Here is a 24,217-nt window from a genome sequence, read left to right as displayed (position 1 = left end):
TCTTACAGTAACTGAATGCTTTAGTTCCTGAATTAATTAATCAAAGGCCCTAGACTGCAGAGTCATTATGAATAGTCAGAACATTTTCAGCTTGGTGCTTTGGCTCATCAGTCTGGCAGGCACTGAACTCTGTCAATCCCTATTGAAGTTGTGCCAATCTTCTTAGATGAAGCTGATTGATGTGAGCCCTTTCCTCACCATTCATTTGGACAGCCAGACTGTGTGTGACTAAATTTTTGGCCATCACAGACATTCAGATGAATTCATTTTGATTAGTTCTAGTTGAGACTTTGGGGAAACATGAAAAGTGAATTGCCATTCTTTTCTTCCCTTCCCCCATGTCATTCTCAAGCTCTTCCCTTGTCCATCCACAACCACTATGCTCATGCATACATGTATGTGAATACACATGCAGCCATTTCTGTTGCTAGGCATTAATCCATGGGTCCAGGCAGAGTTCAAGAGCTTTTTTTCTTTTTCTTTTTTTTAATACTAATTGCCAAACTATTTCTTTTCTCTATACAACACAATATTGGAAAATGATGCTGTTTTCTCAGTGGCAGCTTTTTAATGCTTGTTCTGTCTTCAGTGAGTTGCTTTGCTTTTTCTGCTATCTGGTACAATTTTAGTGTAAATTAAATGACCAGTTCATTTTCTGCGCTCCATAGGCTGCAGCAAGTAATAAACAGCTTATGTAATCTCCTAATCATGAACTCAGCCAAAAAATGTCATAAAACTCTGCAGTTTACAGCACCTCGCAATGATTTCTGTAGCCTGCGGAAACCATATATTATGAATATTGTTTGCTGTGTGTTTTTTTTTTTCATTTGAATTGTCATCATCCTCCATTTGCAGGAAGGAGAAAGACTTTCCTTTCTTACTTGATCTTCTGCTTTGAATCCATATTTGTTGTCTCTGTGTGTGTGATTGTTAATTCTACTTTGTGGTTGTCACTTTATTTCATTGAATTGGAGAAATGAGGTGAAATTCAGAAACGTGAGAGATAAATAAAGCTCTTCTCTACCCCTTCCCCTTTCCACCTCTTTCCTCCCAGTTTCTGGTCTTCTCCCAGATTTCTTGTACTTGTTCATCTAGCCATTGTATTTTCAATCCGTGTGTGTGACCAAACCTTTCATCTTTCTTCCCCTGCTCCCGTTATAGGATTTTCTTCTTCCACATATATATTTAACATTTTTCCAGCCTAAATAGCATGAAAGTTAGCAAAGCGTGGAAGAAATCTTCCATGAGAAGCGATGGAAGCCACCAAAAGCATTTTTATATTCAGCCCTTATTTCCTGTTTCATCATATTTGTTGTATCCTATATAACTGTTTTCTGTTCTTTGGTGTTAACCATAGTGTATACTAAGTTTTTTTTTTTAAGTTTGTCTTTTAACCTTTTCACTGGTGTTGTAAATTACAGACTATCATTAATACATCTTAATTCTTTTTTTTTTTAAATCAGTAGTACTTTGAAAGAGTGTTATAGAACAGCATGCTCTGTTTCAGTCGCAGTGATATGAAATAGTGTTGAGCATTTTCTTCTCAAACCCTTTTAGAGGTAATTTTTCAGTCTTCATGGTGCTGTCATTGATGCCACCTGTATCTCTGCCAGTCTTCCTTTGTGTAATGTGTTGAAGAGAATTGATTTGAACAGAATGATAGATGTAGTCTAAAAGTTACTTTGGAGAAACATCTTAAGAGGATCTTACGGTATTGGAAGGGTTAGAAGCAGGTTTGTGTGCTTTCATGTAAGGCAATACTGGCTCGGGATTCTTTTGGAGGGCTTCTTGGTTAGCCCTTAGAAGGGTAATTTGCTGCTCCCTTAGAGGTGATCGATCCTCTGCCTGAGGAAACCAGTCCTCTTAATTGTGTTCTGCGCACGTTGCTGTTCTCACTTGCACTTGTAGCTTACTTTATGTGTTTAAATATATATTCAGCTAAAGTGGTTCAGCTTGGGCTTGAACTAATACTGCTGTTACTGAATGTTCTTGACTTTGAAATTGGAGAAAGCTGAGAGCACCCAGCTCCTCAGCACCTTCCTAAAGTACTAATTGCTATAATGTCAGCCATGTATTTTATATGGCCAGCAAAAACTGTCTCTTGGTAAACCTTATTTTCTTCTTATAATTTGAGCTAAGTAATTGCTTGGTGCAATTTGATGGAATTGCACTGAATTACGATATTTTTAAGTGACAACTGTATGTTCAGGCACATCCATTTTATGAAGGTAAATAAGCTTTTAAAATGAGCTCAGATGCTGTACAACATAGCCAGGATTCATCCAAGAGAAGTAATGCAACATGCACTGAGGAAGAAAAGTAATGGGGATAGTTTCTAAAAAGGAATTGCAAATTCTGCTTAATGAAAAAGAAGGAGAGAAATCTGGGCTCTCTTGTTGTGGAGCAGCAGATACTAACAGAGAAACCCACATACCCTTTTCTGGCTTGTCACTTCCTCTGGTGCTCTTGCAAAATACCTTAACAGAAAAATTTTAAATACAATTTTAAACGCTTGGGTTATATATAGAGAAAGACAAAGAAGGGGGAAAATGAGAGTGTTTTAACTACCTACAGTTCTGGCACCCTGTCTGCTTGTTTAATTACCGTAACACATTTGACACACTTGAAAACTTTTGACTTAAAATCTTTGTGTGTGGGGTTATTTTGTTTTGTTTTATTTTTATATGGAATGATGTATTTTATATTTTTTCCTCTGGATTGATCAGTCACTTTTATTTAGGCTTGATTGCTGTAATACAACTGCTGGTTATTTTTCTTTTTAATGCTTAGCCCTTGCCCAAGGTGCTTTAAGGGAGGAGGAATAGATCAAAATAATAATTTCTCTTCTCCTAACATTAAGATATGAGTTTTTAAATGACTCAAGCCAATTTATTGCAGGGTAGATTCATTGTGGATACGCTCAAAATCTATCTGATTGATTGATGATGCTGTTCTATTGACATATCTGTTCCAAAAGAGAATGTGGGATAATAGGATGAAGATTTGATGAATACCATTTTTATTTAGAGAAAATTATGTTTTGGTGCATTTAGTATATTTGTAATATAGGAAAGACTTTGAAAGTTACCTTCAAAAAGGTGACTGTAGGAAGGTCTCCATTGTTGAGATCAATCCTTGTGGGAACGGAAGGTTTTGGAACTGCTCCAGTTCCAGAGAGATTCTACTGCTGGAAAAACACAAGGAAAATACATTTCCATGGGTTATGCAGTCTGAAAGTTTTTTTTTAAAAAAACACACACAAATACTTTCATTTTAATTTGGCTTATAGATAAGTTGTATGTACTCTTTTGGAACATGACTGAATAAAGTTGGTTTTGTTTGTTTCCTTTTCCTAAAAATGTTTATAACGTTTTAGATCTCCCTTTTACAAGCAGGCAAGCCTGGCTCACTCATTGCCCTTATGAAGTGGAAGGTGATACCTACTTTCAAATTCTTCCAACTTACATAATTATTTGTACAGCATTTACTAAATAAATGTTGTGGTTTAACCCTAGTAGGTGCCTAAGCACCCTACAGCTGCCTGCTCACTCTGCTCTCCCAGACCAGTGGGATGGGGCTCAAAATCGGAAGTGCAGAAGTTAGCAAAAAAGAAAACAGGGAAAACAAACCCATGAAAAACAAGTGATGCAAAAAAGCCCAGCAAACCAACAGTTGCTCACTACCAGCTGACCAGTGCCCAGGTAGTCCCCAGGCAAAGGCAGCCCTGGCAAACTTCCCCCCATATTTTTTCTTTTTGCTGAGCACGGTGTCATATGTTGGACTTGATGATCTTAGAGGTCTTTTCCAACCTAAATGAGTCTATGATTCCATATGGTATGGAATATCCCTTTGGCCAGTTTGGGTCAGTTGCCCTGGCTGTGTCCCCTCCCAACTCCTTGTGCACCCTCAGCCCCCTCAGTGGCAGGGCAGCACAAGAGGTTGAAATGTCCTTGGCTCTGTGTAAGCGCTGCTCTGCAACAACTAAATCATAGGTCTATCATCAACACTGTTTTCATCACGAATCCAAAGCACAGAAACTTCAAGCTACTATGAATTTGAAAGTAGAATTACCTGAAATCGTATGGTATAATTCCAAATAATGCATATGAACTCTTAAAATTCACAGGGAAATAAGCAAAGAGATTGTCCATGTTGTGTCACGCTGCTGGTTTACTGAATTGGTTCTTCTGTCTCTGCCTGGGAAGCAAAAACTGTTATATTAGATTGCATGTTGACAGTTTTTTTATCTTTTCCACATTAGTTTTACTTTCTGAAGCAGAATGTCCCCAAGTTTAAATCTGAATTTGGAGCAGAGGCATGTTCTGAGTGCAGCAAGTAAGATGTAGGAGAAGGAAAAACTTAATTTTGAATTTTCTCTTCTTTTTGGTTAATGTATGGCAAAAATTAAAGGCATCTCTGAAGTTAAACCTGTTTTAAAGATGTCCGTTTCAAGTGTTTTTTTGAGTCAGCCTGTTGTTTCTCAGGGTGAAGCCTGAGTCTTGTATGGCTTGGCCTGGCATCGCAGCTAGTTAGGGTAAATTGGCACTAGGCTCTTCCTTCTGTGTTGTGAGGGTTGGGATAGGAGTTGGGATAGCAGGAAGAATCAACAGCTGTTTCCAGGCTTTTTTCTTGGCCATCTGTTGGGCCACTTTGGCTATATCCTTAGCTTTAAGGAGCACCAAAGCTACTGCAGCATCCAAATCTTGGTAAGCGCTCAGTCTGAGGTGGACATGAGAAAGCTACAGAAGCTGTGAGGTTGCATTAGCAAGCAGAAAGCAAAACTCTTGCTCTATTTCTTATGTACCTTCAATAAGCATTCAGTAATAGTTGTAGTTTTGTCTAAAAAATCGATCCGATGAGAATAAATGACTTGCATAAGGTCCTATGTGCAGTCTGTCATCTGGGCAGGAAACGTAGCCAGTTCTCCGGAGTCCCAAGGCACCGGGTCTGGGTTTTCATAGCTTTATTCCTCTCTATATTTCTATAAAGATGTGGTATTTGTAAGCCTTCAAGCAGGCCCGTTTTGGGTCACAACAAAGCTGTTGGTGAATGCGGGGACTGCAGGCAGTGCGCTGGGTGGTGGTACCTCAGCACCAAGAGCGGTTCCTCATCTGAGGTGGTGGTGGGCTTGAGACCAGCTCCGCGGCTGGGCCAGTGTTTGCTCTGACTTGCTGTGGCAGCTTTTATGTTCCTCAACAAACCTTTGAGCCAGATTATCCTTGGCTCGTCTGAAGGTTTGGGTCACAAACAGCTATGGGGCTGCACCTGTTTTGAAGGTAGTGGTGGTAGATGTGGACCTATGGGATGTTAGGAGTAACAACTGCAGAGAAGTTAAAATATGTGAGAGGCTTTTAACCAGGAAGAATAAAGTTGAATAGTATTGGGTGATGCTGAAATGACCTGAAATGGGAATGGCCTTTAGTTCAGCTAAGTCAGGCAGGACTCATTGTGAAACACAAACCAAATGCCTAGGACAAAATTCAAGTGAGAGATGGGATAGCTCCAAATAATGGCAGGAATCCACGAGTAAAGGCTGGGGAATCAATAGGTGTGCATGTGCATCACTGTAGCTAGCCAAATAGTAAGTCTGTCAGAACATACACCTGGGTAAGAGCCAGGGTGAGTAAATGCTAAATTCTAGCTGCTAAGCAGGCCCGGTGGTTGAATATCAGGCAGAACCCGCCTGTTTTATGATATTTTGCTGTTCATCACAGATGGGGTGAAAGTAACTGCAGGGATGATTCTGGTAGCAAGCTGAGGTAAGGCAAGAACAGTCAAGAGGCCTGAAAGATAAACTCCAAAGGAAAAGCCCAGTTTTAGTCACCTCTTCTGAATGTAGACAGCAGTTCCGTCGTCGTGTGACCTAAGAAAATCCTGCATACCTCCTTAGCCTCCTGCTGTATTGAGTAGGCTGTGTCAGGAGGGAAGTATTTCCATTCTGCGTATGCATGGGAGGATGGAGAATTCAGGCTGGAATCGAGCTCTTCAAGAGAGACCAGCTTCAAAGCGTTATTTAGCCCTTGTTGCCCCCCTTCCAGCAGTTATCATAAACTCATTTATTTTCCACCCAACTCTAATAAGGGGCTGTAGTTTCCTGTGCTAAAAGAAATTATGACTATTACTTTGTGTGACTTGGGTACTGCTGTGAGTACAGTACAAGCAGGTGCCAATTTTTTTCTGTCAGAGAATTGAATTCAGAGGTTGTTATTGATGCAGTTGAACACATACAAATTTCAATACAAAATACGAGACTCCTAGAGTTCTAGTTAGTTGAATTGAAATAAATTCATATTCTCTTATTAAAAGCCAAGAGAAAAAACTGAAATGCAACTCTGTGCATGATTCTTTTTAAAAATGAAGGCTAAGAAAATCCCAATTGATACATATAAGACATAGCTTTTTAATTTATTGCTCAAGCATATGCAAAAAAGGCATTAATTTTCAGTAATATAAAATTCTCAATGTGTAGTGCCTGGAGCTATGGTTTTGAACCTAAATTGCATGTATTTACTAAGCCATATAGCTCTGCAACGTGGAAAATGGAAGTACATTTCAAATGTGTGCAGAGATTGCCAATGCTAAAACCAGTTGTAATTTATAAGTGAGAAAAATAAAGCTTCAGATCGCAGACGAAGAGACACCTTTATTGACTTCATGTGCTTGACTGCATGAGGTACGTTCCTGAAAATAGGAAGCAAGTGCCATATTTTAAGGAATTTTAGAAGTCAAGCATCAAGGGGTAATAGAGTTGACCTCTAATTTCAGAAATCACAGGCTAACATTTGAGAGCATTTCACTTCCAAACTTTATTTAAAGCTCTGCTTAGCAATCAGTTTTATAATAGTGAGGATTTTTGGCTGGGAGGCACACCGGTTATACTGTTACCTAGCAGACTTTTCCCTTCAACAACAGAAACCAGTAGCCAAGTGTGAAATGGTGATACTTTGGACTATGTGCAGGTATGGTGGGCTGGCCTGCTGGCCTTGGTTCACAAGTATGTTCTTGCATCTTCTATTTTTCTTTGAACCTTGTGCAAAGGATGATGTAGTTGGTGGCTTATGTTTCTAACGGGAGGTTTTGCATTCTTAGTTTACTGTCTTCTTGGTGTTGAAATATTTTAACTGGCATTTTTCTATCAGCCTCTTCCTAGAGTATCCATTATCTGTTGCTGCAGTATGTTATCTAAAGGCTGTCTCTCGGTATTCTCAGTGGGTAATTGTCAGCATGGATGCTGCTCACCTTACGAAGGTGTTAAGGAAGTACAGGTTTTGGATGTATATTTACTGTGGAATTGATTCCAGCCTGTGTTCCCTCCATCTAAAAGTGAAGATTCAATACAAACACAATGCTCCTCTTTCCAAAATGATAGAACTGCTTTCAGTACAGATTTGAAAATTCTTAGAAAAATGAAAGTTAAAAGTATCAGTGTTTTCCTATTAGATGAGAAGCTTCAGCATAGTGAGATAAAACTGTGTCTTGCAAGATGCTTGCTACCTGCTATTAACTGAACCATGTTCTTGTATGTCTGTTGCATCCAGTGTGAATAGAAGAAGTTTTGAGAGCATGGTAACTGCCACCAGTATGACATGAAAACAGTTAAACATCTGTTTGTACATTCAGAGTGGTTATACTAGCAAGCTGTCAGCCTTTATATATATATATATATATATATATATATATAAAAGAGGGAAATTTAAATATATTTTCTATGAAGCAATTTTCTTTTGATTATTCTTAAATATCCATACCTGCTTTCTGAATACAGAATTATTAACACGTAACGCATAAACTTGTACAAGAACAAAACTTTTTTTACCTACTGAAATCTGAAAACAACAGGTTTAAAGCAGATGCTCAGAAACGCATCTTGGATGAATAAGGCTTCTATTTTAAGAAATAGAGCGTAGTTGTAAAAGCAAATGCAGGACAAGATTTCTGGGTAGACGTAGTATCTTTTATTAAACTGGACTGGTATGCCTCGGAAAATTAGTGTGGTTTAGGGCAGCCAAACATTTTTGATGTCTGAAAAGGAAGCAGCAGATTTCAAAGCTAAATACAACTTGAGAGCAATTACAGTTCGGTTAATGTCTAGTTTGGATGTTTAGGTGTTTGTCCATCAAACTGCAAAATCGTAGGTTAGCCTCGAGTTACTCAGCAACTCATTTACTTGAAGTCATGAATAAATGTCATACATAGTACTTAGGTTTTTTTTTCCAAATGTAATTGTGCTGTACAGATATCCAGACTATTATGCGTTGTTAGCAGTCTGCTCTCATGCCTGTTAGTGTTTAAAAGCTAGAATGTTGTTTTTAACTGTGCTTGTATTTGTCTCAGATTTGGAGGAAAGGCGGGGGTTACTTTCACAGCACAAGGTGATTACTGGCAAAGCCAAGAAGTTTTTCAACTGAATTAACTCCTTTGTCAAATGGCATGTTTATTTTCAGGGAGGCTTTTAGGACAATTTAAATAAACTTGAAATACTCTGGATACTTTAGCACCGTAGATAGGAGACGGGAAGATAAAGGGACAGAAGATACAATTTTTATACTAAGGTTCCTCCCCTGCTTTACTGCTGAGGAAATGAGCTGCCACATCTGCTGTGCTGTGACAAGGTCCGGATAGGATACGTCCAGAAGACTATGGGAACTGGAATACAGGCAGATGATGGAATTGTTTGAGCTGTAGGCTATCTGTGCTGTCACATTTAATGGCATACGTTCAGCATCATCACAGACAATACTGTGGCAGAACACAAGTATATGGAGCACCATGTTTTTTTGACTGTTCCCAGAAATGGATTTCTTATATTTATTAATTCTGGTGGTGGAGAAACACTGATTTTGTTGGTATGGATATAGCAGCAGTGCCAAGAACATGGCCATTTAGCCAATTTACAATTTAGCACTGCATAGCCAAAGCTGAATGAAAGAAGATGCTAGAAATGGAACCAGAAGAATTTCTGGTAGATGCTTTTTGCTGCAACATTATATTTTAAGAAGTATCAGTGTAACCGGTTGGATTTCTCTTTATGTGTAAGGTTCTGTTGTTTTGGATCTGGATTGCAGTTTTATTTATATTTTAAATTATTTTTTGTTAATGTTGGTGACTGAATATCGGCATTCAGATTGATAGCTAGAATCCATTTTAGAGAGATTAATTATGAATGATATTTTTAAAAAAAGGTCATAATTCTCTTAACCCTTTGGAACCCAGAGAAGCCCTTCTGTCCTATAGGACTGGAAGAATAGAAATCTACGGGATTTGTGTACTCTGAAGCCTGGGCCACTTCAGCTTTGAATTTTTTAATGTTTGTCATAGAATCATAGAACATCCCGGGTTGGAAGGGACCCATAAGGATCATCAAGTCCAACTCCTGGCACCGCACAGGTCTACCCAAAATTTTAGACCATGTGACTAAGTGCACAGTCCAATCTCTTCTTAAATTCAGACAGGCTTGGTGCAGTGTCTACTTCCCTGGGGAGCCTGTTCCGGTGTGCGACCACCGTCTCAGTGAAGAACCTCTTCCTGATGTCCAGCCTAAACCTCCCCTGCCTCAGCTTAACACTGTTCCCGCGGGTCCTGTCACTGGTGATAACGGAGAATAGGTCACCTGCCTCTCCACTCCCCCTCGCGAGGAAGTTGTAGACTGCGATGAGGTCCCCCCTCAGCCTCCTCTTCTCCAGGCTGAACAGGCCAAGTGACCTCAGCCGCTCCTCATACGTCTTTCCCTCTAGGCCCTTCACCATCTTCGTCGCCCTCCTCTGGACGCTCTCCAACAGTTTAATGTCCTTTTTGTACTGTGGTGCCCAGTCCAGTTGTGACCAGGATTGAGAGTGTCCCCTTGCATTTTTTTTACCTTGATGTCTTCATCAGTAGAACAAGGATATTAGTGCCTAGTTACTGCCAGGAATATTCAGGCATAATGTTTATAAATACCTCTAAAGGTTACAAGCTCTTTCCAAGTGCCTAGTATTTCTGCTGATTTCCTGTTGAGTAGAAAACTATGTGTATGTGGGGTTGGGGTGGGGTTTCAATCATCAGATGTCAAGTTTTGTTTTATTTTTGTAATGATTTATGCAGTTGTTAATCAGCAGCTGACTCCTCTGAGGAAACTTCAGGGAGATCATGCATTTAGAAACAATCCTGCTTCTAGTATTTTCTCTCCATTGTATTTTTCTTCCTTTGTTCTTTTGTTCTCTATTATGAAGGACATTTGCATGAAAACAAGATTTTTGTTTCTTAAGAGTTCATCTGCTCCTGCTGCTTATTCCCCACCTGGCCATAATCCTCTGTTTGTGACATCTCAATTGGTGGCTGTGCAAATGATTATGATGTCAAAGACAGGATTATGACTTCAGGTGAGAAACAAACAGCAGGAACAGGTGAACTCAGGAGAAATACACATCTCGACTTTTCTCTAACCATTTTTATGCTAAAAGCACAGGAGAAATGCAGGCAATAGATTATGTATGCATATAGAAAATAACTGATGTATAAGCGAATTGTACCATGCTAGTGAGTAACATGAGAAATCGATTCTTAAAATTACCTTCAACTGTTTTTATTCTCTAGTTTTGTTTACAGAAAACTACAATGGTGTGAAAATATCCAGTGACAGAGTGATTAGGACATAATTTTTTAATTTTTTTTACAATGTTACAAGTCTTGTAAGAGATTCCCTCTGTATCCCTCTGTTGTAACACAACATCCTTAGTTGGATTAAAATGAGGTTTGATTAAAAATATAAAAAGAATGACCTAAACTGGACTATAAATGAGTTAACTGGGATCTCTGATGGGAGTGGGGTTTTGGAGCAGATCACTCTTTGTGAGATAACAAAGGGAGGTTCTTGGAACTGGCTGGGTTCTGCTTCAGGTTTTTTCGTCTATTTAATGTCGCAGTTCATTTTTGTTCTGGAGGAACCCCACCCCCTGCTGCCCCTGGAAGCCATTTCCCTAAAGGTTTTTGCAGAATACCTCCTTTTGAAATTTCTTGTCAGCAATTGGAGTGTTATGATGATAAATAGCTTGTATGGGTCTGCAGTCGTCTGCTACTGTGCACTGACTAGTGGGAGAAAGAGATTTGCTAAAAAAGCTTTGCAGGTATAAGTATAATGCATGGGGTGTGTGTGTGTTGTAACACTGGTTGATGCATCTAACACCAGAGATTTTTTCTTTGGTAAATTTGTAGTGGGTCCTGAAGAGATTGCTCAAGAGAAACCTCATCCGGGGAATCATTTTGTGGACTTCTGCTGTTGAATGTGCTACAGTGGTGGTTGCCACTTCTGCTGGCTAAGCCTGAGGTCATTATGCTGACAATTTTGAGTTAGGAAATATTTTTTTGCTTTCTGAATGGTTGTAAAAATATGTACTTACAGATGGATTATGGATTTGTTTAGAGTTACTAGGTAAACATTTTTTTGGGTGCGGTTTGTGGAAAGAAATAGAAGAAATTGTGTTATCATATATCGATATAATACTGTTCTGTGTATAGAAGCCTAGGTGAAAATAGGAGGGAAGAAGGGAGTTAAGAATCACAGAATGAAAGACATTGAAAGTCATCCAATCCACAAGTTTGATATTTGAAGTACTCCCAGCTTCAGAGAAGCCATGGGGAGTGGTTGTTTTTTGCCTTTTTTTTTATTTCTTTTTTTTTTTTACAGAATTGAAGTAATTATCTTCAGGAACCCAGTAATTAAAATTAGAAAGTTGGTAACATTTTTATTGCAGGCAATTCTAGTGGTGAGATTAACATTAGATAATCTTATCATAAAATAACCAGGCACCCTATGATGATCTGACACATAAGAGGCTGCACAGAGCTCCTGGTCCCCTAAGGGCTGTGATTGTTTTATGGTTTTATCTCATGATAACCATGCTTTGGTTTTACCCTTTTCTGAGAGTTTCATATAGTACACATCCCCCCTATCTCCCCCCGTAAATTTGTAATTTAACACCACTCTAGGAAATGGCAAATCAGCATGAAACTATTAATCTTATATCATGAAACAGACACAGATCCAAGAAATCTGATTACTTTGCTTGTGGTCATTATCCAGACTGAAAGCTGGACTTGGGCGTTTGTAACATCAACAGTTCTGTCATCAGAAAGAAAAGATTTCAAAAACAAAGTGAAATTCTACAATCAACCTAATTTAACATTTCAAGCCAAAAATATCATGTGGCACCAAATTCCTTTAAGTGGTCACTTAATGATCAGCTACAGTTTGAAAGCCCTAATTTCTGCCCTATGTCTAGAGCTTCTTTTCCTAGTCATTAGAAGCATGATAAAGGACCCGAATGTCAGGCGTGAGGGCTTTAAATAATCTGTAGTGATTTTAATGAGTTCAGGCACAATCGCCACAGGTTTGTCTTGCTTCATAAGTATTTCTGAGATGGAGCTTGCAGTCAGACTCTCTGCTGCCAAGTTGGTTTTCGATCTTTTGAGAAGGATGGAAACTGGCTCCTGTTCAGTCCTGCAAAACTGAGTCTGTTTTAGCTTGAACTCCTCTGGAAATAGCCAGCTGCATCCCCTCCTCTCCAATGAATATATTGTGAACAAGAAATTCAGTTTTAATTTGTATTATAATTTAGCTAATTAAAGAAAACCCATTTTAAATACCTGACTGAACCGATGTGATTTGGCTTTCTTCTTTTCTTTACTCTTGGCCCTTCATCTATTTTGTTCACTCAGTTCTTCTGAATACTTGCAACTTCATATCTTCTTTTCTCCCATTAAGCTTGTGACACTTGAAAAGATGCAGTCATTTAATATTTAACTATGAGGGAGGCTCAATCTCTTTTTGGCTTCTCCAGTAGGATAGAGCTTTGTGCTTTACAACAGTATTTGTAAACAAAACTTCTTACTATTTGCAAATCCCAAAGGATTTTACAGATGTAGAAACACACAGTGAAAATTTCTTTGTGTTCAACTGGATGGTTCAACTCTGTTTCTGGAGGGAGAGAATTTTACTGTTGACCTAATTCTGCTCCCATCAAAGTTGGCAGTGAGTGGTTTTAGAGATTTTCAGCCTCAAAGCTTTGCTATTCTTTGTTGAATCCGGAGTTTCAGAAGAAGAACTGAAGTGCAGCTCTTTCAGATGGAATAAGGAAGGCTTAAGCCTGATATTCAGAATACATTTATTAACCAACTCTATCCAAAGGAGTGGCCTAGGAACCTTCCACTCTGCATTAGAATTTTGCCACAACTTCCAAAATCAATACTTGTCATCACAGGCTGTTTTCTGCTTTCATCATTTGTGCAGATGATTATACAGATTGAGTTCAGAAACGGGGGAATGATAAACAAGCAAAAGTGAAATACAAAAATATAAACTTTCTACAGTTTTCCCTGTGAAAATAAGTTCCCTTAGAAAAACCACACAAACTTTGAAGATGGACAAATGTTAGGGTGCTGGTTAGAAAGAGAGCAGAAGAGGTACATAACATTTGTTCATAGGTGTAGGGCTGGTGCTCTTAGGTTGGCACAGCACAATAAAGTTATTGTTCTATAGCAAAAGAAGTTCTACATCTCCATTTTAACTTGCAGAGATGGTACTAAGAGGTTCAGAGTTGGAAACAGTCCTTCCCTATCTCCTGTCCTTAAGACTTGCAAGCAGGGCATAGCGTTTTGTTAACTATTAACGTAAGTCTCTGAAAATGTTTAGTTCTTCTGCGTATTTTTCTGTGCTTATGGCAAATGCCAGCTTTCTGCAAGGATTTTCATTCAGGCTGTTGAAAATAGTGACACTTATGAGCTTTTCTGTACTAAACTACCTCTAGTAAACCTCTGGATGGCTTTTATTTGGTCTGTCTGTCCAGACTGCAGTATCTCAGAATAAAGGCGATTGCCTCACAAGGTCACTGCTGTCCTGGAGTAGTGGAAGGCCTCTCAATTTATGCTTGGTCATGCCCTTTTAACTTAATGTTCTCCTTCACACAAGCTGGTAGTGATGGATGTCCATTCAGACAACCTAATGGCCTATGGTAACGATAGTAGAGCCTTTATATCAATATTCTGCAGCTGAAACCCATCAGGATGGACTGTCAAACTGCTCTACACCACATCTAGGACCATTTTATGCAAATAATAACTGTGATACCATTGCTATACTTTACGGCGTCAAGCAGGACTATAAAAGATCATTTCCACTGGTCAAGAGGAAGTTGATCTTTGTAGCTTGATATATCAGAGGTCATTTGCTGCTGTCAGCTGTCTACCTGCAGCAGTACTAAACCCACAGCAGAATGTCCTCAGCTCTTAAGGAATCTCAGCCACAGAAGGAAAGTCTTCTAGGACATCCTACTTAGTGTTTCAAATGTGTTGAGACTATTCTGAGGCATGGTGGGCTACAAAAGGAAACAACCAGCTTACCACCAGGGAATGGGAGATTGCTGTTTGTTCTGTGCCTGCTCCTGTTCCTTGATTCAACTTCTCCTGCAGTTTTTCATTAGTCAATGTATGTATCTGTTTGAGATATTGCAAGTCTGCCAAATAGAAAACATTTCACTTCTCGCTGAAATCACAGCCTGTATGCCAAGAGGATGATGAACTTTCATGTACAGAGAGCCCAACCTCCCAGACTCAAGTGAGACAGTTTGCCTCTGTTGCTCAGAGGTCTCAGGGCACACCTGTCCGATGCAGAGACTCAAATTAGGTAACAGATTGAGGTATCATGCTGTGCATCAGCTTGGGGGGACCTTCTACGGGGGATCGTTGTATTTTGCACAAAACTTCTGGATACACAAGTTCTTAGTCAAAAATGTCCATGTCCTTTCCATTTGCAGAGTGCCCTTTGCACTTCCATGGACCTTCTATATAACTATAGGAATATGTAACTATGTATTAGTGTATAATTGCAAACTGAGATGTTGCCTTCCAATAGAAATGGAGTGCTTGTTAATGCAAGAGAATCTGACAGCTCTCTCATTAAACAGGTGTATAAACTACGGAAAGACTGAAGCAGGAACTGGAAGCATAATATATGTGTAACGTCTGCCCACGATGGAGCTCTGTCACCATCCAGAGAAGACTCTTAGCCTTTTAAGCCCCTTGGCAGCACCTCCAAAGTTACCTGTCTACTAGTTCATCCATCCATATGTTGCATTCTTCAGTTGAGCGTGCTGAGAATATACACCTTTTCTCAGTGTCACTATAAAATAGAAATAGTCTGTGCTTCCATTTCTGTGTACTCTGGCAGGCTAACTTGTAGTTTCCCCACTCCCTTGTTTAAAGAAGTTGTTCCTGGTAGTTTAGTCACCTTGGCAATGACAGCAAGTTTCTGCATGTCAGCGGCTGTGGACTGGCCATTTTACCTCTTAGCTTCATTCCTAGTGACAGAGACATAAGCTACCTGATATATGCCGTCTTGTGTTTACTGCAGGATGGTGTGGGGTTAACGCGTGCAAGCTGTTGTCTCAAAGCAGAGGAGACAGTGAGCAGTCAGTGTCTACGCCTTTAGAGAACTTTCCTGATACGTGGCATATACACTTTTTTTGAAATGTGGAGAGGTGAAGTTCCAGTGGTTCTGACTTGTCTCAAGGACTTCGTTAATTTTTGACTATCGAAACTATTTAACACCAAGTCACAGGGCTGCCTTTTTTTCTGTCTTGCACTAGCTTCTGGCCAGTTAATATAAAATGATGTACTAGTTGGATTTTGGTGGGGGTCTTGTTCCAGTCTTTGTTCTGAGGTACGGCATCATTATAAAATGAAAAGGCCTTCTAAAAAGCTTTTTATTTCTTCTAAGTGCAACTACTACTTTGAAAAGATGAAGTGAGTCAGCCTGTCTTTAATGGGATTGCATTGAAATGTCTGCTTACATGCAACTCTTGTTGTCATTCCTTGGCATGATCGTTACTTTAGGGGCAGATTAGAGGTCAATCAGCCAGAGCCATGGGGGCGCCCACAGCTAGCCTCAGGATACTCCCTACAAATGTAAGATCAAAAGGGCAGGCACATGAAAATTACTGTTTACTTTTTATGAATTATTTCCCAGAGATGGGATCATTAGCAGAATCTAAATGCTGGCTGGCTTGTATTGCAAGGACACTCCTGACAGAACTATCTCACTTGGGCACACCTTTCCGCTCTTTTAAAGTCAAGAGATCCTCTGTTTTTGCCTGTGTGGGATTTTTTCTGTATTGTGTAAATAACTTTCGAGTTGTATGTTTTTCCCCAAAATGCTGTTGCTACTTCTGCGTATGCTTTTAATTCTTAAATGTCTTCCATCTTTTTTCTTTGTTCACGCAGCAAATTTCAAAGGCTGTGTCCGTACCCGGGGACTCTGTAGGAGACACACAACTTCTGAAGGAAGTAAAACTTGCTGGTAATCTTTCTGAGTGAACAGTGGCTGGCACTTAAAATTCATCACTGGCCAATGGGTACCACAGTTATCCCTACTGTAAATACAGGGGAAAGGTGATATTGGCTGTCATGGCGAGGTACATGTTGGCAAATGCTGATTCAATGTCTACTCCTGCGGTAATCTTCACACATCAAACTCTACGCCTTCTTATCCACATAAGTATCTGGTTTCTGTTTGATCACAGTAATCAGGGCTATTTAGAAGGGTCACAGTATATTTGCCCTTTTGTCTTGTGTCTGGAGCTATGAAAGCATGACTTTGGAGCAAATGTTGATTGAATTCTAAAGAGACTGGCAGTAGCTGGGAACATGTGTAGTTGCTGATATGCTAAACTTGTGATTCCAAGTAAAAAACTGTTTTCTTTTTAATATAACTTTGAAAAAGTTACCTTGAAGGACCAAATACATGGTGGATATTACTCTTTAATGAAAACCAATATGAACTTCCTTCTTATCATCCAACGTGTTACTAACCTTAATGTGAAATAATCAAATGCTGCCCAGTGTAGGAATGAAACTAAATCTTCTGGCTGCTAACCAAAATAAAATCCCTTATAGCTATTTTTGTATGTTCTTAAAATGTGTGCTGTGAGATTAAGCAGTTGTCTTTTTTTCCCTCCCTCTCTGCTATTTTTCTTAAAAAGTTTTAAACACAAACATACACATACGCACACATATATTTATATAAAAGTATATATATATATATATAAATGCTTTCTTGCAGCCCCTTCCCGTGCTAAGACTGGGGAGCAGATACCCAGTGCTTTGTTCTTTTATCTAAATCCTTATTCTTCCTAACGTAGCTAGATAATTTGGATAGGTGTGCTGTCATGCATTTGGCATGATGTTTTCTCAACATCGTTGTGGTTTTTGGCATTCATCTTGACAGCAGCAGCTTGAGAACTTCTTGCTAGTGTTTAAAAGGAATAAATCAAACATTCCCCTTTCCATCTTTTCCTCGTGCAGATGTACACTGCTCAGGAATTTTTTGAATCCTTGCTGAACAGTGAGAGTGTAAAGGAAATTGTGTGTGGATGAGTGGGGTCACTGGATTCTCCAATACAGGGGACTGCAAGGAGCTGTCTGTGGGAGCATGTCTAGGGTTTAATGCAGCAGTGTTCAGAAAGCTGAGGCATGGATACTAAAAAATAATACAGTTGGTGCTAGCCTGTGTTGAGCTGCAGCCAGTCTCAGAAGTTTTCAGTTTTTCAAGTTTGCATCTTGGTCTTCTTTAGGTTAGATAAGCAGTAGGTAAGAGGGTCTGCGTGCTTACTTTCAGTCTTACAGCCATGCTCACAGGCTCATAAGATATCTGAGGGCAACTGATTTGGAGCCAGGATCTGGCATGGTTGCTCTGCATTTCTTGCAGACTGAAGTGGAATGAGTTATCTGATTGTGCTGTTCATCTTGGTTACCTTTGCCATTGACAACTTCTTGTAGTCATCATGGAAGACAATGGTTTTAAATTGTCTTCTATTACATTTGTGCTTTGGAGGCTATCTCCTCTCTTTTTTTTATAATGTGTCACACAGGTCCTTAAATCTTTCCTCCGCAGTTCTACATCTTGAAGCTGATACCCAATTTCAGGTGTGTTTCTAGCAGAGATCACCACAGTGTTTTTAGGACCGAAGAATGGTGGAGGTCTAATTGCTAAGGAGTGCAAGGTATACCTGCCAACTGATAGCTGTTAAATTAACATTTCCATTTCCCTGTGTATAGCCTTATCTTTACAGACAGGTGCAGATGTGTTGGGAGAGGGGCTATTTTTGGCTATACTGTAGGAGAGCCTGAAGGTAATGAGTTGTGTATAGTAAATCTTGCTTACTCCATAATTTCCACTAAATTTCAAATTAAGGGCCTAAATTAGGGTTAGTGTCAGACTTGCTCTTCTGCTATGTCCTAATTTTGTTTTAAAAGCATATAGCTAAGGACTTTAATATGTTTTAGATTCAGTGCTTGTAAGTTATACTAAAATCCCTAAGGGAGCCAAAATAACTTATTAAAACCTTGCAAATGTTTTTGACTGCTGCATTCTATTATTTTCTATTCCAGCAGTAGCATACAGCCTCTGCTGCTGATGGGCGGAGGAACGCAAACCTCCAGGGCCCATTAGACTTAACTTGTTTACTGCATTGATATCTATATGTTAAATGACAAGAGAGTTCAGGTTATTGAATAATTTAAAATTCAGCTCTAATTGGTGTCATATGACCTGGAAAAGGCCATGGATGACGCCAGGAGCATGCTGTGAAATTCTTATAAATAATTCATAAATTAGATCATTCATTTGCCTGGATGTCTTGTTAAATGCAGAAGTTTGTAAGTAATAACTGATGATATAACACCTGTAAGTATTTAGTTCATATGCTGGAAGGTAATCTACCTTGATGATCTTCTAGCAAAACCTGCCAGAGTATGAGAGTTAATTGCACTAGGGAGAATGCACTACATTTATTTGGGATGGGGCTTTGGCAAGGCGTACTGTGCAGATGTTGCATTACGCATTCCCTATCAGCTAGACGACTATTCTGTGTATGCCCGTGTTAAAAATGCAGCTCATCACTCTTCTGCCCTTATTTCACATGAACTCCAAATGCACTGGGAAATGGTAGTGACCCGCTCTGCTCACAAATAGTATAGTTTTTGAAATATTTATCTAGGTCTTGAACTACTGATTCTTCAGTAAAATAAAGGGCAGAAGTAAAAAATTGAAGTCACAAGATTGTGATTTTTCGTTTTTATAATGTTGGCAGCACATTGAATGTTAATAGTTAGACCCGGTGCTGTCAAGATTAGTATAGTGGCATTTTTCTGTAGTGCAAACAGGTCTGGTGTAGTTTTGTTTCTGAAAGCAAACATGTTTGCTTAATTTTAGTGGTCAGCTATTGCATTGCCATGTGTAGCTACTGTTTGGGCTTAATGGGCATTCTGCTCACAGTGACTTCCAAGACTAAATGCAGAGACGCCTCACTTCGGTTTTCTTGGAGCACTGTATTATTAATGACTGCCTTATCAGCCAGTGTAAAACCAGTTTGCTGATCTGAAATGGAAGCATTTGTTCGAGATTATCTACAATATTTGTGTAGCTGGAGAGAAGGGTGGCATGTTTATGAATGCAAAATATACACTTATAGCTAAGTGCCAGCAAATGCTCACATGCCACTTTGAATGCAGGTTTTTTGTGCACCTGGCATCCCAGCTCACACCCTCTTAACAAAGGAGAGAAAAAAAGAATTAAAGGCAGCAGAAACATAGGAGGTGTTCCTCTGCTGTCAGCTAGCAGCTATAGATTCATTTTTTTGTGTGATGTGATCCTATTTTTATTTTTGTTTTGCTACACCTGTTCAGTATATTGAGTTTGGTAGATTTTTACAGGAAAAATGCAGGCTTGTGACTGTCATTCACATATTGTTCCTTTGACTTGAGACCACTTGCTTTATTCAGTGCAATGTGGCAATCATAGCTATACATAATTACTACAGAAAATGGTGCTTTATTTCTTTCTTGAAAAATGGTCAGCTTACCTTCTGAGTTATCTGCTGCATCTATCTTAGGTACTGACAGAGACAGTTGCCGAATCATTAACTGGGCACCTTGTAATGACTGATATTAGGTTATTTATGGTAGAGATTTTAATAAAGGATTATACGATTTAAAGGAAAAAAAAAAGATAGACTTCAATATATCCTACTAATTTACTTTATAATCTTTACCTTTTTACATTCTTGATAAATTCTTATGGATTCTTGGAAAGAATAGCTCCTTAATCACTAGTAATGCACTTCAAATAGTCTTATCATTTGAAATAGTCATTCTTAAAATGGCTTTTCTGTTGCCCCGATAGCATACCTGAGCTTATTTGTAATATATTCTCCTTATTCCAGTGACAAGAGCAAGTGCTTATTCTGTGGATAGATCTGCAAACCCCAAACCAAGCTTTATTCAGATGAGACCCATACATCACCAGTGCGTGGTGTTGACCGAGTTCCAGGTTTAGGATGTATATACCTTAATGAGTGTGTCAGCTAGGTCGCTAATGCCCTTGACACTCTTTAAGGTGTCCTTGTGTGTGGTAGTCTCTCATTTGCCCATTTTGAAACACTTCCTTCATCTTGAAACAACTTTAAATCCCTGTACTTCTCTTTTGGTTGCTGCTTCTGTGTGTTCTTGACTTCCTTCAGGCTCCCTGCCCCACACACTGAACTTGCATGTTCCTTTCCCTGTTTCTCCCAAACTAAAGAAACCCCCAAGATGAAAATCCCGAGGGAAACGTGCACAAAATACCATCAAGAGCAATTTTAGTTGATTGTCTCTTTTTTCCCTGCGTTCAAATGTACCTCAGCTGTGAACTGTAAAGCCAGGTGCTATGGATTAAACTCTGACCCTGCTGACATCCGTAGGCGTTTTGCTGTTAACCTTACCGCCACTGTATTTCTCCCAGTGTATGCAAGGACCATAGCTTTTGTCCTCTGAGCGCAAGACTTCCCAAGCTAATGATTTGGGGCTGGTTCTTAAACATATTTTGTGCATGCAAACCTACCAGTGAAATCTGTCGGGACGTTGCCTGTGTGGAGATTGTAAGGTCTGATCCGCTACTAGCTCAGCCCTTGCCAGACAAAGCCCCGCGTGCTGGAATCAGTGGTTGAACGCGTCTCCTCTACCAGCGCTGCCTATTAACGCTGCAGAGCACACAAGCGGCGTTCAGGAAGAATTTGCAGAGATCCTAATGCTGCATGCATAAAGCTGGCGTGCTGTTTGTCTGTTTGTCGGAAGTTTTAAGGGCTGGATGTTTGTTTAAGCTTTGCTCCGAATCCCTGAGCAAAAATTACTGGGATTGCAGTAAAGATTTCTTAGAACTCCCCACCTGTCTTCCTTTTTCAACCTTTATAAAGATTATTTGAGCTGTTGTTTTAGTATCTTTTGGTTTCCATGCAAGAGTTTCACATCTGATCAAGTCTTATTATTAGTCTGATCAAGTCTTGCAGTATGCTGCAAGGAGCTGTCTGAGTTTGTTTGTTTGTTTAAGCCTCAGTTAAAGGAAGTTGTAGCTTTAAATACCATACAGCAAATGTGGAAGAGCTCCACAGAGGGGAAAGCACAGCTGTTCCATCATGGTCCGCCACGGTTTCCATGCGTCCCGTAGGTAATATCTTCCTTAAGCTCAGCTTGTAAAATTGCCTAATTCCTCATGCTTGTGAGTCTTTAGACTCAAGGTACTAGCCGAGTATTTAGATTTTTTTTCTTTACTTTTTCCTTTTACCTGACCAGCATCTTACAGGTTTGTCATGGAATGTTGTGGTCGTATGATCCTTCATAAATACAATAGTCAGGCTATTTTCCCTGCAACCTATATCCAAATGTAGTCTTGAGTTAAAGCATTAATGGAAAAATACAAATTACTTAACAATTTCTGGCTAGCTTCTGACTCCCAGTAGTTAATTTTTCTTTAGGATTAGACCTTGCAAAGCATTGAGGAGCCTTCAAAGGCATGTGAAACTGGAATTCAATCTTCTACCTAATATAACCTCCTCCTTCTAAAGGAATGAACAAACCCCACTCGTATTCAATGACATTAATGAGAATTTCCCCCCCTGCAAACATATTGTGAAATAACATTAAAGTTTCTCTGCCTTGTTATGAAGTCTTTAAATGTCAATGCCATTTCTGAGACCATCAGGGCAGATTTAATGGCGGCCAAGGTCAACAAATGCTAACTGGTACCTCTCTTCTAGGGCCTTCAGGGACTCTTAATGGAGTCTCAGCCATGAAGTTAATTTGCGATGTGGGCCTTTATTCTTAAATCCGCTCCTGATGATTAGTTTGTACCATCTTCATGTGTTTAGATTTCTTAACAATCTCTTGTGTCTTCCATCAACAAAAAAATGCTAAAATAAAGATATTCTGTCATTCCATGTTTTGCGCCTTTTTTTTTGTTTCAGAACAAAAAAAAAAAAAACAGAAGAAAAACTTCTGTTTATGAGCTGTAGAAGGTGAAGTGTATTCTTTCTGTAGACCACCCTAATCTGTCAGCTCTGATAGCATCCTCTATAAAAACCTTTGGATCTGCCCCCTTCTGCTGTCCTGGGGGCCAGGGCCAGTAAACACATTGAACCCCTCTTTGTGCTGTTGCCCTAAATGCTGTGCCAGCAAAAGCAGGTGAATGAGAGAAAATGGGAAATGAGAGACAGAATGTGACTGCAAGGTTCTCCTCCTTTCCCTTTTCTGTATCTCCTCCCGTTTCTGGTCATCCCTTTATGTATTGTCTAATTTAGATTGAATAGGCTTTGTAGCCTTTATTTGTCTAGAAAATATTGCAGACAAGGATGGCATGCTACAAATAATAAATAACAAAACTCCATCTTTTTGGCAGCATGTTGCATTTCTGCTCAGTTGCCCTGCCAGCCCCTCCAACTTTAAAATATTTTAATGTCCTGCACTTTTCACCCAGTCCGAGCACCAGACTTTCCTCAGACATTTAGCACTGACATTAATGCAAATGCCTCCAACTCCTGGGGCCCTTTGGGGCAAAACATGACATCCTTGGCTTTCAATCACGTGGTATTTTTATATCCACATATTTTTATATCCACAAAAGTAGAAATAATGAAATATCAGTATTCAGGTGCTAATCCATGTTAATTTACATTCTGTGAAGTCTACAAGAAACTTGTAATTGGTTGTCTTGAAGGGCAGCAGAGTATATTTGGTATTTTGTTTATTTATAAAAGGGAATTTAAATTATAGATATAAACACTGCATAGATTTGGATTATATCTCTCTTCTAATCATCACTGGACGCTTGCTTGCATCCTTAAGTTCCCCTGGAGTGATGCTTGCTGGCTGTCTTTCACTGTACCACTGTACCACTGGACCATCCCTATCTGTTGTAAGCGTTGCTAGAGTGCAAGTAATACTTTTCTCACCATCTGTGGATACCAAATTTCACTGCTAAACCACTTTCACTGAAGTGGTTTCATTATCTTTAACAAACCTGCTTCTGTAATTAAAAAAAAAAAAAAAAAAAGAAAAAAAAGTAAAATAATCTCTGTGAAAAGTTCTGAAGGTCGGAGGATTTTATATTCAGTATGTTACTGAAATAAATGCACAGGTCTATCAAAAGAAATGTGAGTACCTGATTCACTGCTGTTCCGATGTGTATAACATCTCAAATGTTTAACTGCTTAGATGAACCGTAGTGCTCCGGGATGTAAGTAGGATTTTGATGCCTGTTGCACAATATCCATGAATATAACAAAACCACTAGAATTTGCTTGCATTGGGTTGACAAATGTGAGTTACAGTTGCTTTCTTTCTTCAGAGTTTTATCAGAGTGTAATCACTCGCCCAGCTTAATTGAAAAATCACTTACGTTTATAGCTGAATTTAAACATGTTTTGTATTTAAATGACAGCTTTTGATGTACAACCATTTTTTACAGAAAGTAGTTGGTTTTTATCTGTGTTTCTGTAAAGATATTTCAAAAACTCTCATCAAATTTCCAGCAGTAAGTAATATCCCATTCAGTGCAAGGTGAAATGTTTTACATCAAATCTCCTGCTGTGTAATGGCCAATCAAAGAGTATTTATAGTGGCTGAATGGATTTTTTGGCTCGGTATTCAAAATTAAACATTTTCAAACATTAACATTTAATGTTTTTTGCCACTCTTCAAGTTGATTTTATGTAACCCTAGATGCTCACAACTACTTGATACTCTGAAGTGACTCATTTTATGCTGAGGATCCTGCAGGCAGTAGTTTTACATTTATTATACTTGTGTTGATTGAATGAAATGTATATTTGATGGCAGGTCCATGTCTGTCTTTTGATAAACGTTTTGTCAAGCTGGGCTG

At 39.1% G+C, this 24,217-nt stretch overlaps 1 protein-coding gene across 9 annotated transcripts in view; it reads left to right on the top strand.

The window, feature by feature from the left end:
- Positions 1 to 24,217, top strand: part of KIAA1328 (KIAA1328 ortholog) — a 173,119-nt gene that overhangs the window by 90,408 nt on the left and 58,494 nt on the right. The window contains exon 1 of one of the 9 annotated variants that reach the window (XM_040540477.1): positions 10,876 to 11,102. The exons of the other annotated variants lie outside the window; for them this stretch is intronic. Within the exon in view, the coding sequence (XP_040396411.1) occupies positions 10,893 to 11,102 (210 nt within the window). The 5' untranslated portion in view covers positions 10,876 to 10,892. Of the gene's footprint in view, positions 1 to 10,875; positions 11,103 to 24,217 lie in introns of those variants that run through there. 9 annotated transcript variants of the gene reach the window in all.

This window comes from Cygnus olor, chromosome Z, assembly GCF_009769625.2.
Source record: "Cygnus olor isolate bCygOlo1 chromosome Z, bCygOlo1.pri.v2, whole genome shotgun sequence".
NCBI classification, from domain to species: Eukaryota; Metazoa; Chordata; class Aves; order Anseriformes; family Anatidae; genus Cygnus; species Cygnus olor.
Note: the sequence above shows the minus strand (reverse complement) of the source record. Positions and strands in the feature narration are given on the sequence as shown.